Source organism: Sminthopsis crassicaudata, chromosome 1 (assembly GCF_048593235.1).
Source record: "Sminthopsis crassicaudata isolate SCR6 chromosome 1, ASM4859323v1, whole genome shotgun sequence".
Taxonomy (NCBI): Eukaryota; Metazoa; Chordata; class Mammalia; order Dasyuromorphia; family Dasyuridae; genus Sminthopsis; species Sminthopsis crassicaudata.
The window spans coordinates 21,799,974-21,822,687 of record NC_133617.1 but is presented as its reverse complement, the minus strand read 5'-3'; the positions used below and the strand labels follow the sequence as shown (position 1 = coordinate 21,822,687).

The window sequence follows — 22,714 nt, the reverse complement described above, 5'->3', positions numbered from 1 at the left end:
AAAATTCAAAGAAACACTAAATTTCAATTAGAAGTTAGTGGGGGTGGGTAGAAAATGTGTCTTTGTTTATGTTCATCGAGTCCCTGAAATTTATAAAGGGCTCCTTGGATCAAAACATGGAGATATCCCAGATTAAGAGCTTCTGCTCTGAGAGTGTAAATCGAAGAAAAATTGGAAATCTGAATCATCAGAGGGAGTTTCCTCATCTGGACTTCTTTATGTCAAGGAAAATACAGATCTAGTCTCAATTGAAAGCATATTATAGTTGTGTCATTTTTCTGGGCCTCAGTATCTGTAGACTCAGTAGCCTCTTTTTTGAGAATTCAATCAGTGATCAGGGTAAGTTATTGAGAAGGATATCTAGATTATACACAAGGAAGAATTTCTTTTTTATTATTTTTTTATTTTTATTAATGCTTTTTATTTACCAGATATCTGCATGGGTAATTTTACAACATTGACAATTTCCAAACCTTTTGTTCTAATTTTTCCCCTCCCTCCTCCGCTCCAGATGGCAGGTTGACCAATACATGTTAAATATGTTAAAGTATAAATTAAATACAATATAGGTATACATGTCCAAACAGTTGTTTTGCTGTACAAAAAGAATCAGACTTTGAAATAGTGTACAATTAGCCTGTGAAGGAAATAAAAAATTCAGGTGGACAAAAATAGAGGGATTGGGAATTCTATGTAGTGGTTCATAGTCAACTCCCAGAGTTCTTTCACTGGGTGTAGCTGGTTCAGTTCATTACTGCTCTATTGGAACTGATTTGGTTCATCTCATTGTTGGAGAGGGCCATGTCCATCAGAATTGATCATCATATAGTATTGTTGTTGAAGTATACAACTATCTCCTGGTACTGTTCATTTCACTCAGCATCAGTTCATATAAGTCTCTCCAGGCCTCTCTGAAATCATCCTGCTGGTCATTTCTTACAGAACAATAATATTCCATAATATTCATATATCACAATTTATTCAGCCATTCTCCAATTGATCAGGAAGAATTTCTTCACAAGTAGTGCTGTCCAAAAGCAGAACGCGCTAACTTGAGAAATAGTGGGCACTCCATCCCTGGAGGCCTTTAAGAAAAAGCTGGATGCCCCCTGTTTTGAGGTTTTAGATCAAGGTTAGACAAGATGGCCACTGAGGTCCTCTCTCTACAGCTGGTCTGTATACAATTATTTGTTTCTTGTCTCTGCCTTCCAGGCCTTTTTCTGTATCCTCAACACTGTGCCTGGCTTGTAGTAGACATTTTAAAATGTCTAATGATGGACTGATTGACTGAGTCTACCTCTGAGACTCTGGGATTCTTAACATCAGGATGAATTCTGCTCTCACCCATTCTGGTTTTCTTGGATAGTCAGTTATTCACAGGTTCTTAGTAGGGTTGAAAAGACCTTAGGAATCAACTGACTCCAACTCTCTCAATATATGGATGAGCACACTGAAATAAGAGAGAGGAACTTGTGAAGGATCATAATCTAGAATTTCAAGGGACATCAGATGCCATTGGGATCAAGCCCTTCATTTTAAAGTTGAGGAAACTGAGGCCCAGAGACATTAAAGTGATTTAAGATCATTGATCAGATATTCAATTGATCAGAGCTCAATCTGCTCATTTTGCAAAAGAGGAACTTGGGAACCAAGGAGATTAAATGATTTGCCTTAAGTCACATAGATTATTAAACATCACAGGATTTGAACTCAAGGCTCATGAATCCAGAGTCAGTCTTTCCATCTGATAATTTTCCCCCCTGAGGCTGGGGTTAAGTGACTTGCCCAGGGTCACACATCTGGGAAGTGTTAAGTGTCTGAGATCAGATTTGAACTCGGGTCTTCCTGAATTCAGGACTGGCGCGCTATCCACTACACCACCCAGCTGCCCCCATCTGATGAATTTTTATAGTTGAAGATCATAGACGTCATACTTTGGACAGTATCTTTGTATGTGAATGATCCCAAGCTCACAAAAACCTCCAGCTCCTAATGAGTCCTAATTAGTCATTCCCTGTGCTTGCATCAAGTAGGTAGGTAACACAGGGGATAGAGTAGCTGAGCCTAAAGTCAGGGAGACCTGAATTCAAATCCAACCTCAGACACTGTGTGTACAAAATCACTTACCCCTGTTTGCCTCAGTTTCTTCATCTGCAAAGTGAGCTGGAGAAGAAAATGGCAAATCACTCCAGCATCTTGGCAAAGAAAACCCCAAGTCAGACACGACTGAAATAACTGAACGAGTGCAGGCATGTCTTCCCAGTCCTATTGAGTTAGGTATATCCTATCTGATGACATCAGACATCTGTCCTTGGTATGAAGGCTTTCCCTGGTACCTTCCCTACTGACTTTCCTGGCAACGAGGAGGGCATACTCCTCCTTAAGGTGTGAAAAGGCGATGAACCTGGGAATATTGATCTCTCTGGGAGAGGCTGCTTTCAGAGAATAACAATTTCCGAGTCATCATAATGGGCAGACCATTCCCGGAGTTATCCCGGGGGATGGAGGAGAGCTAGGGGTTAGTTGGGAAGATGCTCAAGTTTCTTCCAGTAAGGAGCATCCAAACATTAACCCTATCCTGTGTTCATCAGCAGAGCTGCTCTCAAGCCAGCCTCTGGCTTACAGATGCCTGGTTTATATAAAATCAAGGCCCTAGATCTGGAGGGGAGGCTTCCAAAGTAACTTAATCCATTGGATTATTTATGGAGGATGCATTTAAGAGATGATTTTCATTATCATTTTCCTCAATGGAAGTATTATTAGTATTAATATAACTATTATTATTATTAATTGCCTCTCTTTTTGGATAACTCTGGTTGTTGGGAAATTTCTTCTTATGTCAAACCCAAATTGGCATTCCCCTCCCCCATGCAACACATCCAGAGAGAGGAGCCCTCTTTCCCAGGGGCCTTGAACCTGCTCTCTTCAAAGTTTTGGTTTCCCCCTCTGGCCCCTAGCAGATTTCTTGACCTTATAGATCCTTCCCCATTATCCAAGTCCTTCATTTTACAGGTGAAAACTGGAGAATTGCCAAAGATTCAAATTCAGATCTTCCTGACTCCAAGAACAACACATAACCCTGCACCACTTTCTTCTCAAGAATTTACTTATTTCTAATTTATGGCTCTAATTTATCAATGAATGTTGCTGAGGCAGCATAGGACAATGGACAGAGAATTGAATTTGGAGTCAGAGGTCCCAGGTTCAAATCTTGCTTCAGACACTCAATAGCTGAATTTTCTCAGAGTAAATAAGTGACTCCCCCTTTCTGGACCTTGATTTGTTGGACTAACAACCTCTGGGATCTCTTCTAGTTCCTCATCTATGGTCCCCTGGTGATGTCAGTATGCTTTAGTGTAAGGGTCAATGGCGTTGGAATCAAAGGAGCTGCCTATATGATATCACATTTCCAGGCCTCAGTTTCCTCAAGGGAGATGGTTGCTCCCTTCAAGCTCTAGGTCTAAGATCCTATATCCTAGGGGGAAACAAATAGAAGCCTCCTGAAGGCAGGGACCAATTTCATTTTTGTCTGTGCCCTTAATGCCTAGCACAGTAGTTGGCACACAGCAAGGGCTTAATAAATGTTTTGAATTGAATTGAGGAGATCATCTGAGAAGAGAGCATCACAGAGGGCTTCTCATGGCAGGTGGCACATGGACTTAAAGCAGCCTCTGGGGGAGATGTGCTCTTGCCAGCCTTTGGTGGATGCCTGAATACACCTTCCCCAAACAGGCATATCATCTACACTCATGTGGTTTACATTAATGAGTGTGTCAGCCCCTCGACTACTCTAGGATGTGATGGTACAGTGGGAACAAGGACTGGATTTTGAAGCTGAAGCTCCTGTGTGCCCCTGAGTGACTGTGAATGAGTCATTTCACACTCTCAGAGCCTCAGTTCCTTGTAACGTTCTGGCTAGCTTTCTGGAGGTCCTTCGGACAGCCCTTGGTCTCAGCAATCTAGAGCAATGGTCCTCAAACTTTTTAAATAGGAACTGTTGGGAAAACTGGAAATTAGTATGGCAGAAATTAGATATGGATCCACACTTAACACCATATACCAAGAGAAGATCAAAATGGGTCCATGATTTAGGCATAAAGAATGAGATCATAAATAGATTAGAGGAACAGAGAATAGTCTACCTCTCAGACCTGTGGAGGAGGAAGGAATTTATGACCAGAGGAGAACTAGAGATCATTATTGATCACAAAATAGAAGATTTTGATTACATCAAACTAAAAAGTTTCTGTACAAACAATACTAATGCAAACAAGATTAGAAGGGAAGTAACAAATTGGGGAAATATTTTTAAAAACAAAGGTTCTGACAAAGGTCTCATTTCCAAAATATATAGAGAACTGACCCTGATTTATAGGAAACCAAACCATTCTCCAATTGATAAATGGTCAAGGGATATGAACAGACAATTCTCAGATGATGAAATTGAAACTATTTCCACTCATATGAAAGAGTGTTCCAAATCACTACTGATCAGAGAAATGCAAATTAAGACAACTCTGAGATACCACTACACACCTGTCAGATTGGCTAAAATGACAGGAACAAATAATGATGAATGTTGGAGGGGCTGTGGGAAAACTGGGACACTGATACATTGTTGGTGGAGTTGTGAAAGAATCCAGCCATTCTGGAGAGCAATTTGGAACTATGCCCAAAAAGTTATCAAACTGTGCATACCCTTTGACCCAGCATTGCTGTTATTGGGATTATATCCCAAAGAAATACTAAAGAGGGGAAAGGGACCTGTGTGTGCCAAAATGTTTGTGGCAGCCCTTTTCATAGTGGCTAGAAGCTGGAAGATGAATGGATGTCCATCAATTGGAGAATGGTTGGGTAAATTGTGGTATATGAATGTTATGGAATATTATTGCTCTGTAAGAAATGACCAGCAGGAGGAATACAGAGAGGCTTGGAGAGACTTAAATCAACTGATGCTGAGTGAAATGAGCAGAACCAGAAGATCGCTGTACACTTCAACAACAATACTGTATGAGGATGTATTCTGATGGAAGTGGAAATCTTCAACATAAAGAAGAGCCAACTCACTTCCAGTTGATCAATGATGGACAGAAACAACTACACCCAGAGAAGGAACACTGGGAGGCGAATGTAAATTGTTAGCACTACTGTCTATCTACTCAGGTTACTTATACCTTCGGAAGCTAATAATTAATGTGCAACAAGAAAATGGTATTTACACACATATATTGTATCTAGGTTATATTGTAACACATGTAAAATGTATGGGATTACCTGCCATCGGGGGGAGGGAGGGAGGGGATAATTTGGAAAAAATGAATAAAAAAAAAAACTTTTTAAATAGGGGGACAGTTCACTGTCCCTCAGACTGTTGGAGGGGGGCTGGACAATAGTAAAAACAAAAAACCTCACACTCTGTCTCCGCCCCTCAGCCCATTTGCCATAACCCAGCGGGCCTCATAAACATCCTCAGCTGCCTCATCTGGCTCAAAGGCCATAGTTTGAGAACCCCTGATCTGGAGTCTTTATTCTGACCCAGTCTTGATCTTAGTGGAGGGGAGTGCAAGAGGTAGGAAAAACCACCAGGAGGATGGACAAAAATGGAATGTCTCTTTTCCAGTCCTTCTCAGCCTTTAAATACCCTATTACAATTACATCATACTGATTATGTGTGAACTAGAGAACCATGACATCAACATGCTAAGTACTAAGGATATGTCTACTAGAGAACCATCATCTCATCAATCCCACTGAGTTAACACCTTGTTGTAAGTATCCTTGTTTCAAGTATATTGTCCAAAGTTCTGGCCCTCTACAATTCCACATCTATAAAATGGGAGGTTTGAGTCTCATGATCCTAAAGGTCCCTTCCAGTTCTAAATCTGTGATCCTGATGATTATACCAATGTTCTTCCTCAGTTTCTTCCACTGTAAAATGAGGGGTTTGGACTGGAAAATCTCTAAAGCTTCCTCCTCTCCTTCATTCATTGTAACCAGATTTTTCTTTATGTCTTGGTAGAGAACCCCTCTTCCGGCAACTCTGTGCCCTCCACTGGCTCCTGGAGGCATTGACCATCGACCACAACCACCACGGCATGAAACCATTGATAACCTGCTGGAACGAAAAGTAGGTCACATATTCCCCAAAGAGATTTATTTTCCCCTTTTCTATATACCTTGTTTTCCCTGATCATCCTGTATCTTTTTTATATCTCCTCCATTTACTATTCCTCCTCCTTTTCCTTTTCCTCCTTTTCCTGTTCCTCCCTCTCTTCCTCCTTCTTTTCTTCTCCCCCTTCCTCTTTTTCTTCCTCCTCCTCCCTCCTCCTCCTCTTATTCCACACCTCCCTTTTCCTCTTCTTTTTTTGCTTTTCTATATAATGGTTTTAGCCTGTCATGATTGCTTGGTTTATTATTTTTGCAAGAAGTAAGATGATTCTTAGTAAATTCTAAGGTACTAACAAATCACCTAGGTAGCACAGCAGACAGAATGGTGGGCAGAGATGAAGGATTTTCCCAGAGTACCAGAGCTTATGAGTGTCTGATGCTATATTTAAATTCAGAACTTCTTGATTCCAGTTTCAAAACTCTATTTATTGAGCCACTGCTGTACTATTAATATTAAAATAATAATAATAATTATTATTATAATATAATATATAATAATATTAATTATTATATTATAAATATTATATAATAATAATATTAAAATAATGACAATTATTCAAACATTTCAGAATCGATGATTTGGAAGTTTGTTGCACACCCACTTCCATGGTACAAGCTGGTACCTTCTATACTTTAGTCCTTTGTCCTTTAGGAGTAGTTGAGGCCAGCAAGCTCATCTCTCTCTGAACTAAAGGGAAGCTGGCACTTGGAAGGCAAACATGTCATCCAGTCCATCTTAGAATGGCAGGGCATTCCAGAATTTATGCTCCATTGGTCCAGATTTTGAGAATGTTCTGATTGTGAAACAATAGAGGGAGATTTTGGCAGGATGCTTAGGAAACTTCCTTGGAGTCAGCAGATGTGATGACCGCATTAGCTCCCTGGATACTTTAGAATCAGCCGGAGTCAAGATAAGCAAAAGTCCTTGACCTTTATTCTTGGTCTTTAAGGGTAGAAGTGAAGGGGATGGACACAGGATCTCCTCGACCTCTACCACCCAAAAGTGACTCTGGCTAGTCTTACTCCACCCCCAGTCCCTCCCACAATTCTCGGTATACACCAAACAATTGGGCCAGCACAGGACAGTGGGAAGGGCCATTTTCCAAGCATATGCTAATAGAGTATTGTCTAATCGGTAATTAGCCATAAGTGTTCGGTTGTCTGACCTCAGTGCATCAACTCAGAGTTTCAGCCCTTTACAAGCAGAGAGCTACATTCAAGTCTCCCACCTCCATCACATGATGGCTGTGACTTTGTGCAGATCATAATTCTTTCAGGCTATCTAGACAGCACCAAAGACCAAAAATTGTGGTGGCAGGAAGCATTTTCATTTCCAAAATTTAGCTTTCCATGCTAATGAAATCATAGATTGAGTCCAAAAATAATAATGAATGAATAATACTGGCCTCTTAGCTGTTCAAGTAACAAAACACTCTTGGTACCAGGCCTCCAACCAAGCATTCTCTCTGGCTGCTCCTAACTCTCTCTATTCACCTCCACCTTGTGGCTTCCTTCAAATCCTTTTTTTAAACAGGTAGTCTTCCTTAGCCCCTCTAATTCTAGTGCCTTTCCTATATTATTATTTCCCATTTATTCTATATAAATCTTTCCTTTTAATTATATATATGTGTATATATATATTTGTTTGCTTGTTACATACCCCTTTAAATTGTAATCTCCTTGAGGACAGGGATTGTCTTTTTCTTTTTCTTGTATTTCTAGAACTTAGCACATGCTTGGCACAAAATCGTACTTAATAAAGATTGATTGATTGAATGAATGAAAAAACATTGTCCTCCCTGCCTTTGTTGCATGGAAAGGAAAAGGGAAGAGATGATTGTTAAATGAATTCTATAGAACTGGTAATTCAGTGTTTTTCTAATTGTTTTCTTAGTGGATTGAATCGAATTGAACTGCTTCTCAAACTTGATTTCAATTCATATGCTTTCAATAATTTCTAGTTTTTTTAACTCATATAATAATCATAATCATAAGAATAACTCACATTGTCTTCCCCGATTAAATTGTAAGCTCCTTGAGATCAGGAGCTGTATTTATTGAACATTTGAATCCTCAATACTTAACAAGGTATCTGCCACATTAATCAACATAGGGTTGATTAATGAATGTTTATTGCTTATTGGTTTTTCGTACTAGAGATCACTTTAAAAGGCTATCTATCCTCTGGATGTGGTGGGAGTAACATCACACTATAACAGACTTCCCAAGCCTTCGATAGAATCCTTCATCAGAAAGAGAAAGGGGATGGGGATGTAGAGTGAAAGGGGCTTGGAGGAAGAAGAAAAACATTCTTTCCCTCCCCTGGTAGTCAGTTTGAGAAATGTGCATGGTGCATGACAGAAACTCATTAACAGCTGTAGGGCACACACCCGAGAATACTGATGGTCTGCCACAATGTGTGAGAAGAGATTTCCATCAAGGGCTTGGTCACATACAGATCTTTACAGAGCAGAAGCCCAGAAACAAAAGGAACTCTGGGAGACTTTCCCTTGATTCCCACCAGGAGTTAGGGATCCCTGCCCCATTTTTTGTTTTTAAATTGAATATGCAATTAACAAAAGCTGCATTTAGAGCCAAGAAGACCAGAAATGGAACCCTAGTCCAGGCAGCAACTAGCTGAGTCACCCTGGGCAAGGCTTGTTCTCCCTCGGCCTCAGTTTCCTCATATGTAAAATGGGGACATTAATAACACCTAAGTCCTCTGGTTGGTGTGAGGATCAAATGAGAAAACCTTTGGAAAATACTTTGTAGACCTTAGAGCCCAAACCGATGCAAGGTGTCCCAAAAGTCTTAGTAAAAAAGTGTCTTGAGCCATTAAAACTTATGATTCTATGATTCTTCAGGCTCTCTGGGCCTCCATTTCAAAATGAGGATGTTGATCTAAAATTTAGGACATATCATATAAATGCTAAGTCTAATTATTGATAGTAAAATTGTGGTTGGTAATAGTTATGTTTGATGCATATGTGAAGGCTCAAAAATGCCTCTTAAGAGATGGAGGACTAGATTCAGAATCTGGTGTTTGGTTTTGTCAAACTGCTCTTTTATTCCCTTTTTTGTTACAAGAAATGACTTAATAGGTAGAGGTGGAATGGATTTGGAAAGAAAAGTGATGTAATAAAAAAGCAATGAAATTTTAATTTTAATGCCCTCTCACCCAGCAAAGAGGGGAGAAGGAAATCAGGAACACAGAGCTGTAGGGTCATCCGAAGCATCTGACTCATCCTAAATCAGAGGCAGTTGGGTGAATGGGAACCTGCATCTTTCTTACTTTCCAGACTACAGCATTCTGCCTTAGCCAACACCTCTCAGTGTGTATGGTCTCTGCCGCTAGAACATAAGCTCCTTGAGGGCAGAGTGCTGGAACTCTATCTTCCCAGAAATCAGCAGGAGTCAGGATCACTAAATGTCTTTATTCTAGATCTTTTCCGTCGCCTCCAACGCCAGGTCACGAGTGTGAGAGAGCGTGAGTTCCACCACCCAAGTTTCTCTTCCTCCTCCCACACAAGTCACTTCCCCCTCTTTGTCCCACCAATCAAGTCAGCACAGAACAGCTGGGGAGGGTCAACCTTCAAACAAGTTAATAGGGAACTGTCCAATTGGCAATTAGTCTCACGTGCTTCATTATCCAAGTGCATTGCTCAGTTCTAGCCCTTTACAGCAGAGAATATGTTTGCTTTGGTGTTTGTAACTAGCATTTCTCATTCTCTTTGGTACATGATTAGTTGGTTGGTTGGTTAGTTGGTTGGTTGGTTGGTTGGTTGGTTGGTTGGTTAGTTGGTTGGTGGTTGTCCTTCATTAATGAAGAAGACCAAAATGTGAGAGTTGAGTTATAGTTGTGTCCAACAGTGGCTGATCAGACCAATTCGAGCTCGGAAAGCTCTGCCTCAGATGGGACACAAATATGAATGTTTGAGGTAGCTTCCCTAATTTTGTGCATCCTACATTTCTTTTGGGTAATTCAATTCTCCTTTACTCATAGAGCACAGCACCTTCTCTGATACATATTAAGTAATTAGCACAGGGCATTTAAGTGGCTCCATAATGCATGGAGCACTAGCCTCGGAGATCAGAAGACTCATTTTCAGAAGTTCAAATCTAGTCTCCAATACTTACCAGCTTGGTGACCCTGTGCAAGTCACTTAATTTCAATTGTCTCAGTTTCCTCACCTTATAAAATGAGTTGGAGAAGGAAATGGCAAATAACTCGTGTCTCTGCCAAGAAAATTTCCAATGAAATTATAAAGAGTCAGGTCATGACTGAATAACAAATATGTGTTGATCACTGAGCTAAATGCTTTGCAAATATTATTTCATTCACCTCTGGAGGGTCATCTCTTATTAAGTACAGGAAATTGAGACCCAAAACTAACTGACCCATTAAAAATCTTAGATACTAGACATCGATACTAAGTGATCAAAAATTAGAATTTGAACACAGATCCAAATCTAGTATTTATTCCATCATAGGCTTGCAATCAAGGCTTTTCCAACTTGATCTTTGGGGGAGAAAACCATACTCTGCAAGCATAGCCTTGAGTAGCCAAAATCACATCCATACCATCAGAAGGGAGAGGATGAGGAATGTAAAAGACAATGATCATTTTTTCAAGGACACTTAGCAATATAATTGCCCCTCACCATGACAAGAGTTTAGTATTTCTCCAGCAAATCCATTCAATGTTTGCAAACCAGTCTAGAGAAATGAAGCCAAAAGCAGCCATCATATTCACCCCAGACCAAAAAAGACATTGCAGAGAAGGTCACTGGTGGTAGAAAAAATAAAGCAACCTGCAAAAATATCCCATGATCCTTCCCTTGATCCAGAAATCCCTCTAGTAAAAAGAAAAAGAGGTTCGAGAGAAGACATATTCATAGCAGCACTTTTTGTGGTAACAAAGAAAGTGGATACCTGTTGATCAGGGCCCAGCTAAATAAATGGTGGCAGATTGGCAAGAAAGGATGAGTTGGAAGGGTCCAGCAAAGCCTAGATGCACAGCTCCAGAGCAAAACAGGAAGAATTAAGGGGAGGGTATTCAGGATCTCCAACAATGTAAAGGGAAAGAAGAATAATAAAGCGAGCATTTATAGAGCTGGTGAAGGTCTGCAAAAAGTTTCACAAATACTGGTTCATTTACTCCTCACAATAATCTTGCAAGATAGTATCCTCATCATCAAAAATGCTGCTGCTGCTAGATGGCATAATGGATAGAGCATCTGGACTTGAAATCAGAAAGACTTTAAGTCCCAAATTTGATCTCAGATACTTACCAGCGGTGTGATCCTAAGTTATTTAAAACTCTGTTTGCCTTGATTTCCCCATCTGTAAAATGAGCTAGAGAAGGAAATGGCAAACCACTGCAGTATATTTGCCAACAAAGCCCCAAATGGGGTCACAAAAAATAGAACATGACCGAACAAGAGCAAAAGTGTTTGTTGACTACCACCAATCGCAAAATATATTTCCCTCCTCCTAGTAGAAAGAGGTGGTGGATTATAGGTTAGTAATGCCGCATACATTGTCAGTCCCGGTTAAATATGTGTAGATTTGTTTTCTTAATTGCTTTTCTTTGGGGCAAAGGACAATTCTGTGAGGTAGAAGAGTGGCTATTGGGAAATGACAGTGATCTTCTAGAATGTATCAGTAAAGTATTTTTAAACCCCAATAATTAAAAGCTCCTACTCCTTACCAGTTGTGTGACTTCACCAAATCATTTATATCTCTGGCTCCCAGTTTCCTCATCTGTAAAATGAGATGTTTCACACACCAAAGACCCCTTCTAGGATCCTAAGATCTCATTCTGGGAGTGTTCCTAGCAGGAAATATGATGCAGGTCAAATTCACTGAGCAAAAAGCAGTTTTTCTACCCCCTCCTCTTGCCACCTCCCAGGTGCTGTAGAGACATGATTTTTCATGGTCAAACGGGCGCATATGTTATTAAATCCTTGATGAGAAATAAGCACTGCACTAACAGTCACAGCATTCATCGCTGAGTGGGACAATAATGAGTTCCCAGGTAATATCAGTAACTGGTGACTTCGTTTCTATCAGGCAAAATAATGGATGTAAACCTAATCATTTTCCCTCCTGGGTTTAGCGGGCAGAGAGCTCATGCATCACTCTGCTATTGACTTTGGGGATTCCGGGCTCTCTCCCCAACACTGACCAGGTAGTTGTGGATTCATAAGAGCAGGTCCTTGTTAGGGAACTTCACGTGATATGTTAGTGTCTCAACTAATGATCAAATAGAGACTAATGTTCTTGAGAGTCAGAGACAGTTAACAAACTTGTTAATTAGGGTATTGTTGGCAGTTCCATTTTGAAGAGTGAAAATAGGACTGTATCATATGATTTCAGATGATCTTGGAGGAGCCAAACATTTAGTGGGATGGGTTCTTCCTCCCCTGAAGTAAATAATGACCTTTCCACTTATCTTATCCCTTGCACTGACTTTCACAGGGGAACCTCTTTGAACTTGTTTACACCTTTGACATTCTATATTCCAAGATCCTTTACACCTAGGGCATCCCTAGTTCCAAGACCCTCCCCAACCCTGACATCCCCTGTTCTAAGATCCCTCACACCTTTGATATTCTCTCTTCCAAGGCCCTTCCCAGCCCTGACATTCCTTGTTCTAGGATCCGAGGCAAAAGAAAGTAGGGAGGGTCTTCCAGCTGGACATCCAGGGAGCTGAGAGCCAAATCCAGGTTCTTTGATTTCTCTCCTCCTTCCTCAAAACCTCTTCTACAGATCCAGCTCTGCTGCTTACAGGCCAGTCTAGCAGTGTAACCTTGGACAGCTCTCAAGGCCCCAATGCCCACTTGGAGACTGTATCAGATCATAACTAACCTTTATCTAGTGTTTTGAGGGAAAGACCTTACAGACACCTGAGCTTCCCAACACAACATTTGACCTAATTGAGCGCCAGTTTCCTCCCCCTGTAAAACGAAGATAATAACTCATTCACCACTGCCCTTCTAGGGCTATGGTGGAAGAAATGCCTAGAACATAGTAGGTGCTTAATAAATGCATTTATAAGAATTTGGCTTTTTTAACCTTTCATCTCCCAAAATGGGAGGACCAGCTTCTGTCTCCTGCTTCCTTTTCCCCAATATGGCTTTGCCAGGTCTTGACTTGAGCCAGATGACCAGCAGGAAATAATCATCCCTGCAGCCATAAATTCTTAGGCTATCACCAAAAGAAACTTTCTTGTTAAGTTTTGATTATTTAAGGTTTTAAAGCCTGTATCGCCACAGATTTCATTTTTAAAGGGGGAAATGGGCTTTTGAACTTCAAGGAATCTTCAGGCAGAAGCAGCAGGGGCTGCATCTGGGAGAAAGAACTTGGAAAGCCTTGTAGGATCAGAAGGAAGGCAGGCAGGGATGGGGGAGATAGGGAAGGATCTCCTTGTTAATCAGAGAGTCAGACATCAAAAAAGCTGCCGGTTTAAATACTGTTTGCATAACCCAAATATTGATGGTGATGCTTTTTTCACAGTATTTTTAATATTTCCTTAATTTGTTTACTCAAGGGAGCAGTGAAGCATAACAAAAATTAAATGAATTACACCATTAATTATGCAAAGAGCTTTTTATTGTGTAATCAGAAAATAAAATATTACAAAGAGCATTTTGGTAACTTCTTCACTCAAAGATGAATTGACTCTATTATCTGCTCTGAGCTTGTTTCCCTCTTCAATAAAATGGAGTTGAGTGAATCATAATATTCTGAGGGTGGCCCTTTTCTGCTCTGCCATTCCCTGTTCTAAGGCCCCTCCCAGCCCTGACATCCCCTGTTCTAAGGCCCCTCCAACTCCTGACATCCCCTGTTCTAAGGCCCCTCCAAGCCCTGACATCCCCTGTTCTAAGATCCCTCCCAGCTCTGATATTCTAGATATTATATTCCTCCCAGCTTATCTACCATTTCTACCATTTTACTACTTTCGTCATAAACCATTTCATGTCACACTAGAATGAGTAGAGGATTTCTACTCAGAAACTGCTATTGTTTAGTCAAATGATTTCTGTCATATCTAACTCTGTGACCCCATTTGGAGTTTTCTCAGCATAGATACTAGAGTGGTGTTTGCCATTTCCTTCTTTAACTCATTTTATAGAAGAGAAAACTGAGACAAAGAAGGTAGATTTGCCCAGGGTCACAAAATTATTGAATCCATATTTGGACTCAGAAAGATGAGCCTTCCTGACTTAACCTTTCATCTCCTAAAATGGGAAGACCAGGTTCTGTATCCTGCTTCCTTTTACCCATCATGGCTTTGCCAGGCCTTGACTCAGGGTAGATGAACAGCTGGAAATGATCCCAGCACTCTATCCACTGATCAATGTAGCCACACTCTAGGGTACTAAGGCCTACCAAGGAGCAGGTCTGGAGCTACCCAGGAAAAAAACAGATAGATTGGGCTCTATGTTGATATCAAAGTATTTGGTATTACATCTCCCACCCTAACTCCAGGACAGCTCCTTGCAATTTCTGTAGGACCCCAACTATCTTTAGGACTTCCAACTTCCCTCTCTGAGAGGTTCTCCTATTTCCAGACTTGTCCCAGGACCCTCATGCCAGTCATAAACTTCAATTCCCTCCCATAGGAAAAGTACCCATTCCCCAAACTTGCACGTTACCCATCCAACAAACCTCTGTTCCTATGGATCCCCCTACATTACCCTTCATAGCACATATAATCAAGAAATCCAGGCCAGTGTTCATGGTTGATAATAGGCTGTCTCTCTTTTTCAACAGATGAATTAGATTTCTTGTTATGAGTTCACTAATGTCATTTGTTTTTATACCACTATCATTTGTCTTTGACTGTACCCTTAACTATTGACCTCACCTTTTTATTCCAAAAAAATACATTAAGCAAAATCAACCAACATGGTAAACAAATAGGTCCAATTCCACATCCAAATTCCCCAATAGTCATACTGAGTTCAAATGAAATGTTTGTAAAGAGCATAGCACAGTGTCTGGGACATAGGAGATGTTTTGTTTATTCTCTCCCTTCCAAGAGGAGGAAAGTAGATTTCATTGTCAGCCCTTGGAATCAGGGCTGTTTCTTACTATGAGTAAAATTTAATAATTACTACTATTACTACTACTGCTACTGCTATTTACTACTATTATTACTATTACAACTACTACTATTATTATTACTGCTACTAACTACTAATTACTACTACTAATACAATTGCTGCTACTACTAACTACTACTATTATAACTACTATTACTATAAGTACTACTACTATTACTACTACTACTATAACTACTACCACTACTCTACAACTACTATTACTGCTGCTGCTACTACTATTACTACTATTGTTACTGCTACTACCTACTACTACTACTATTACTTCTACTACTACTATTACTATTAATGCAACTATTACTGCTATCACTACTATTACTATAACTATTACTACTCCTAGTATTGTTATTACTACTATTGTTACTGCTATTAGTACTATCTGCTATTCCTATTCCTACTCCTACTACTGTTACTGCTATTACTATTATTATTACTGCTACCAACAAGTACTACTACTATACTGTTACAACTATCATTGTTACTACTACTACTACTACTGTAACTATTACTATTATTACTACTACAACTATTACTGCTACTACTATTACTACTACTACAACAACTACTAAAACTACTACTACCACCACCACTACCACATGACAATGATGATGTTATTTTATGTACACTGCAATAATAATAATAAAATAAAATAGTAGTATATAACAAATAGTAGCATAATACACCAGCATTTGTACTTTAAAGTTGGCAAGGAACTTTTATACAAATTATCTTACTTGGTCCTTATAAGGGGAAGAGAGGAGAGAACCAGCATTTATTTATTATTTATTTAATAAATTTATTATAAATATATAATTATATATATATTATAATCTATTATTATTCATTTACTACTTATTACTCAGAAATATTTTCTCACTTCTCTTCACAACACTGTAAAAACAAGTGCCATTCCCCATTTAACCCAAAGAGTAGTGCTAGCTGCTGTCTGCCTTGTGGGTCAAGTTTGTTCCTCTCCCTTAGCCAAAAAATGAGTGCACCTGAGACCATGCCAAGCCAAGACCCCTCCTAATAGCTGTCATCACAGATGACTTCCATCTAGCTGACATCACTCGGCCTTCCCAAACTCGACCCAAACCTCTTCCTCATGAGCCAGGATCCATGTTAGCCCAGAAATCTCTATCTTTTATTCCCTATTTATTGCATTTTAGAAAAGAACTTGTTGTAATAAAAACAGGACTCTGGAAATGAAAATTCATTAAGTTGTTTTTCACTTTAGGGACCCTGGAGGCAGCAAAAGTACATTAAAAAAAATCAATAAGGAAAAGGTGATGTTGCACAAATGGGAGCACTTCGTCATGCCGCCCAAGGTAAATCCACTACAAATTTTACATTAAAGCTTGGACCTCTCTCTTCCCCACCCCAGTGCCACCCCTCCCTATTCCATTGGCCAATGCCAATTGGAACTGTCCCATGGGCTCCTCCATTCCTCTCAGCATCTGAATCTTAAGTGTTGAGTAAAATGAAATTAAAGTCAGAGAGCCCGCATTCGAATTCTGACTCAATGACCCTCTCCCATGTGTCTGTTTTAGTCTCTGCAAAATGAGAGAGTTGAACTTTGGAAGTTTTTCACCTGAGGTCCATGTACTTGTTTTTGAAAAATACTCTAATAAATGCATTTTAGTAGAATTGGCTTCCTTTGTAAGCTATATATTTTGTCCATTAGAGACATTGTTCTGAAGGCCTCACCAGACTGCACCAAAGAAGTTAATGACATAAAAGCAGGTTAAGAACCTGCAGATTCAATGACAGCCAAAGCCCCTCACATCCTGGATCAGTACTGCAGTGCCTCCTTTTCAGAATATTACAAAGAACATGTTTCATATATTTTTAAGTGCTCTGTCAATAGAAACTATTATTATTCCCTCCTAAAATCCCATTTGGCCAAAACATTATTTGATTCCAAAATCCCTCCTAGTTCTAAAATTGTGTTTTCCAGGGCCCCTTCTAATCCTTGCATTCTGTGTTTCTAATATTCTGTTTTAAAGTTCTTTCCAGCTCTGACATCCCCTGTTCTAAGGGCCCTCCCAGCCCTGACATTTCCTGTTCCAAAGTCCTTTTCAGCTCTGATGATCCATGATCTAAGATCTCTCCCAGCTCTGACAGCCCCTATTCTAAGGCCCTTCTCAGCTCTGTTATTCCATGTTCTAAGGTCTCTTTTACCTCTGACATTCTCTGTTCTACAAATCTTCCCACAAAATAGACATTTTATTTTCTAATTCTCTCCTCAATCTAGCACTCCCTACTTTTAAGGTTCCCTATTTTCATTGTTCTTTTTATTTTTAAAGGCAGCCCCCCTATATTGACTAAACCAGAAGTACAAGTACAGGGAGCCATTCACAGACTGATGCCAGTACTTAGCATGGGAATTTTGACTTTCTCCTTTTCCACAATGGGCTGGTCCTCTTTTCCTTGGGCAACCTGAAGGGCTTACCATTTAATGCCAGATTTAATTCAGCCATGGCCCTTCACAACTCAGAACACCCGAGTCCCAGAGATTTGCCAACCTCAGCCTCACAGGCAGCCAGTCAGTACAATCTGATGGTATTCTATATGCTAAGACCTATTCCCATCCACCATTCAAAATCCCAGGTTGCCTAGCACTCTTATAATTCCCATCATCCCCAAAGCCTCTGACATAGCTGTAAAAACCTACACCGAGCAATCAGGTCTCCCAGCCACCTCTGGGGTGGAATAGAACAGCTGCTTAACACCACCCACGAGTTACATACAAGGGAGTAGGAAGCAGGGGGTTTATCCTGGGAAGATGTCAGGGGAGATTTGAATCAGCTCAAAACCAGTAGCTTCAGCACTTCTTTAGAGGCAACTCTCAAAACAAAAAAAGTTGACGGAAGGGCTGGCCCACACTTCTGCTCCATTTTTTCCCCTGACACCATAAAGGAAGCAGGAACGTTCGTGTTTCTGTTGAAGATGGCTGAACAAGCATTCATTAGCCATTCTTTCTAGAAATAGCAACTTTGGGGATGTAGTCAGAAATCCTAGCTCAAGGGAGGAGGACCTGTCTCCTCAAAAACCTGTTGGCCATTAATATTTCTAGATCTGGAAGAGATCATCTGGTTGTTACAGGCTGAATGAGCTACCCAAAATCTCGAAGCCAAATAAAGAAAGGGAAAAGCTAAACTCAGGTCTCCAAATTCTCAGGCCTGGACGCTTTTCTCAGGCTGATTTATTGCCCTACTTTTTTGAGACCAAGTTGAATAAATCCTTTATTTTTCCCCCCACTAGAATCAGAAGTTAATTTCCTGCAGTGTAAGGAAGGCAGAAGCAGTAAGGATGCTTATCACCCAATGCCCTCTCCCCCTGGAACCTGGAAGCTTAACCAATAGCCTCTTTATCTGCGTAGGGGGCTGGCCAATGGGAACATCCCTAAGCAAAGACAAATGATAGAGGCACCAGGCTCCCACACAAGTCAGATGGGGTTTATACCCCAATATTCAGGGTCCCCTCTTTCCTCATCACAATTGTACCTTTTCAAAATCTTAGGATTACACAAAGAGGTACAGAATCTAAAGGGGTTTAGTGGAATGATTTCTAGATTTATAAAAAATTATTGTCATTAGTGTCATTCTTATTATTTTATTTTAAAAGGCAGCCTTCCTATGTTGACTAAACCAGAGGTACAGGGAGGTTGAAACTCCAGCTCCACCACTCACTGCCTGTGTGACCTTGGGCAAAATCACCTGCTCTCTCAGGATCCCAGTTTATTCAGCTGTAAAATCAATTGAACTAGATTCTCATTAGTGAACATGTATTTAAAATTCCCTGTTATGTTACAGAATCCCTGCCAAGTACTAGGAACATAAACACAAAAAGTACTTGGGCCTAGCCCTCAAAAAACATCTTCTCTTGGGTAGGGAGAATAATAGATATTGCTAGATCAGTAAGTACAAAGTAGTGTCAGGTGAGAGGGAGTGAGGTAAATCCTACAGAACCTCCCATAGCAGGTGGCATCCAAGCTTTCCATTGAAGGAAGCCTAAGGACCTCAAGGACCATAAGATCATAGATTTATAACTGAAAGGAATCTGGGACATTGGCCAGTCCAGCCTCTGCAGATCGAGAATTTAGTAAGTTATTTACTCACGTTCAAATAGCTATTAATTTGGTCAACATAGATTGTCCAGATTAACAGAAAAGAACATAGAATAGTTATATATACCTATTTTAGAAAAAAAAAGAAATTGAAAAAGCCACAAATGGGCTTTCTAAGAAAAAGCATGAAGATCAGATGGATTTCCAAATACATTCAACTAATTTCAGTATTAAATAAGCTATTTGGAATAATAGGCAAAGAAAAAATCCTACCAAACTCCTTAAATGAAATAAATGTTACCTAAACCGAGAAGAGCAAAAACAGAGAAAGAAAAGTATAGACCAATTTAATTTAAATGCAAAAGTCCTAAATAAAATGCTAGCTCAGAAACTACAGCAAGGTATCACAAAAATTACACAATGTGATGAGATGGGATTTATACCAGGAATGCATGGCAGGTTCAACATTAGGAAAACTGGTTATATCAATAGCAGAAGCAACTAAAATCATATAATTTAGTCAATAAGTGCAAAGCTTTCGACAAAATACAACATAAAAATACTTGAAACTATGAATGGAATTTTCCTTAAAATGATCAGAAGTATCCACCTCAAACCATTAACAAAGTATCATCCATAATGAGGATAAGCTAGAGGCCTTCTGGGTAAGATCAGAAGTGAAAGAGGGATGCTTGTTATCACTATTGTTACCCAGTTGATTAGTTGATTATTGTCCCTATGTCTCAAAGAGGACCAAAATGACATCACTATGTTAGAGCCAAATTACAATGTGTCTGATTGTGGCAAATTAAACTAATATGAGTTTGGAATGATCTGTCACAGATCAGATACAAATAGTCCCTATGAACATTTGGAGTGGCTTTCCTAACTGCACATATTGGGTTTCTTCTGAGCTAATTCAATTCTACTTTGCTCACAGAGCACAGCACCTTCTCTGATGAAGGCACGCCATGCTGGGCAGAACCGTACCAGTGTCTCCCATGTCGTAAAAGCTCCTATGACTAAAGTTCTTAAGAGAGACCTTGAGTGTATCCTTATATCACATTTTCTGACCACTTTGGGAACACTTGCCCTGTGTGAGTTCTCCATAAAATAATCTTTCTGGCAAGCACACACATTTGGCATTCATACAATGTAGTCAACAATGGAGTTATGCTCCCTGCAAAAAAGTTGGAATGCTTGGCTGTTTAGTTCAAGAAAGGACCTCAGGACTAGAAATGCTAGCAATAGGATAAGAGAAGAAAAAGAAATTAAAGGAATCAGAATGACCATTGGGGTGACACTATGACTTGAGTGAATTAGATTTAAGGAAGGACTGTGCAACAATTTTAGCAAAATAGCAAGATATAAAACTAGCCTACATAAATCATCAACATTTCTATATATCACCTACAAAGCCCTGAAAAAAAGATATCGGTCAATATATTTTATTTAAAATGACCATAGACAATATAAAATACCTGGGAATATATCCTTCTAAGATAAATGTATGAATTACATGAACATAATTGTACATAATAATGTATATTCATTCATCAGAATTATATATACATATACATGATACACATTATATTTAAAATACATAAACATGTATATACAAATCAGATTAAAATAATTGGAGAAATATTCATTATTCATTGGTAGGTCAAGCCAATATAATAAAAATGATGATTTTTACCTAACCTGATCTACCTATTCATTGCCATCCCAATTAAACTACTAGAAAATTACTTCATTGAACCAGAAAAAAAATTAATAATAAAATTCATTTGGAAGAACAAAAGATCAAGAACATAAAAGAAATTAGTGGAAGGGAGGAATTTTAAAGGAAAGAACTTAGCAATAACAGATTTTAAACAGTATTATAAATGGGTAATTATCAAAACTATATGGTAAAGAAATGAAATAGTGGGTCATGGAATAGAATAGGTATATAACACACAATATTAAATAATTATAAAAGAAGTTTTTTATCTCCAAGAAGAATATCAGTTTCTTGAAGGTAGGGGTAGTTTCTTTGTAACCCTGGTTGTGAGTAAAGTGCCTAGCATATAATAGATGCTCAAAATGTTTGTGAAATTCAATTGGAAATCTTAAAGCTCAAATTATTAGACTGGTGGTATTTATTAGGCACCTACTCTATACATTAGGCACTGTGTCATCATCAGTAAATCCTATTAGGATAGGCAGATTCATAGGATCACAGATTGAGAGCTGAAGGGGATGCCTCAAAAGATAATGAGTTTCCCATCACTAGAGATATTCAAGGGATATAAGATAGCCATTTACCAAGGATTCATTTCAGCAAACAAAAAGTGTTGATTAAATACTACTATGTGCTAGATCTTGAACCAAGCGCTGAGAAATCTAAAAGCAAAATGAAAGAATCCTTGACTTTAAGGAATTTTCCATTCCCATATAAATTCAGCCAGATGGCCTCAAAGGCCCCTTCATACATGAAAAATTTTCAATTGCTACTGTCTTCTACTCCACCCATTATTTTTATTTATTTTATATACGTGTACATGTTGTCACCTTTTATAGATAATATAACCACCTTGAGAGCAGACACTATTTCATTTAGGTTCTTAATAAGTTCTTGTTGATCAATTGATTGATTCCAACCCTTATTTTCTTCCCCTATCTGATTCTATCATGGGAATTGTTTTGCCCTACTACCTTTTCCTTCCTCCTCCTAGTCCAAGAAATATAAAATGCCAGGTCCCCGAATCATGACCGGCCGAAAAGCAAGCCGGAAGGCATCGACCATCAGTCTTACCCGTACAAGTGGAGGGTCATCTCCCCAGAGCAGCATGCTGTCGGTGAACCCTCCTGGCTCGGATGAGCCCCAGAGCACTGTAACCCTGGGCACCAGCAGTAAAGAACTGGATGACAATGAGTCTTCATCCACGAAGGCAGATGATGATAACATCCCTGTCAGTGAGTGCCATACTTATACCCTGATTTTTGGTTCCTCCTTTGTCCAGCTGCCCATCCTGTGAGGTAATCCCAAGGGGATAAAAAAGTATGTATTTGTTATCTGGGAGACACCAAGAATGGTGGTATAGGGGAAATTAAACTTGATGGAGTCACAAGTATTGAGTTCAAAATTAACAGATATATGTGAATGTAGGCATGTTTCCCCCTATCCTCCCAGAGATACCCTTTCTAAACAACTCTAAAAGGTAACAGTGGATATAATTCTGTGCCTGAAATCAGGAAGCTGCATGTTTAAATCCAATTGGGGCAAGTCACGTAAGTGCTGTCTACCTCAGTTTCCCCATTGTAAAATTTGGATCACAATAGCACCAAACACCCAGATCAAAT

The 22,714-nt window shown here is 39.4% G+C and overlaps 1 protein-coding gene across 1 annotated transcript in view; it reads left to right on the top strand.

Moving 5' to 3' along the window:
• Window positions 1-22,714, top strand: part of CCDC60 (coiled-coil domain containing 60) — a 210,336-nt gene that overhangs the window by 151,754 nt on the left and 35,868 nt on the right. The window contains 3 exon segments of the mRNA XM_074296538.1: window positions 6,020-6,127; window positions 16,535-16,625; window positions 22,087-22,327. Of these exon segments, the coding sequence (XP_074152639.1) occupies window positions 6,020-6,127; window positions 16,535-16,625; window positions 22,087-22,327 (440 nt within the window).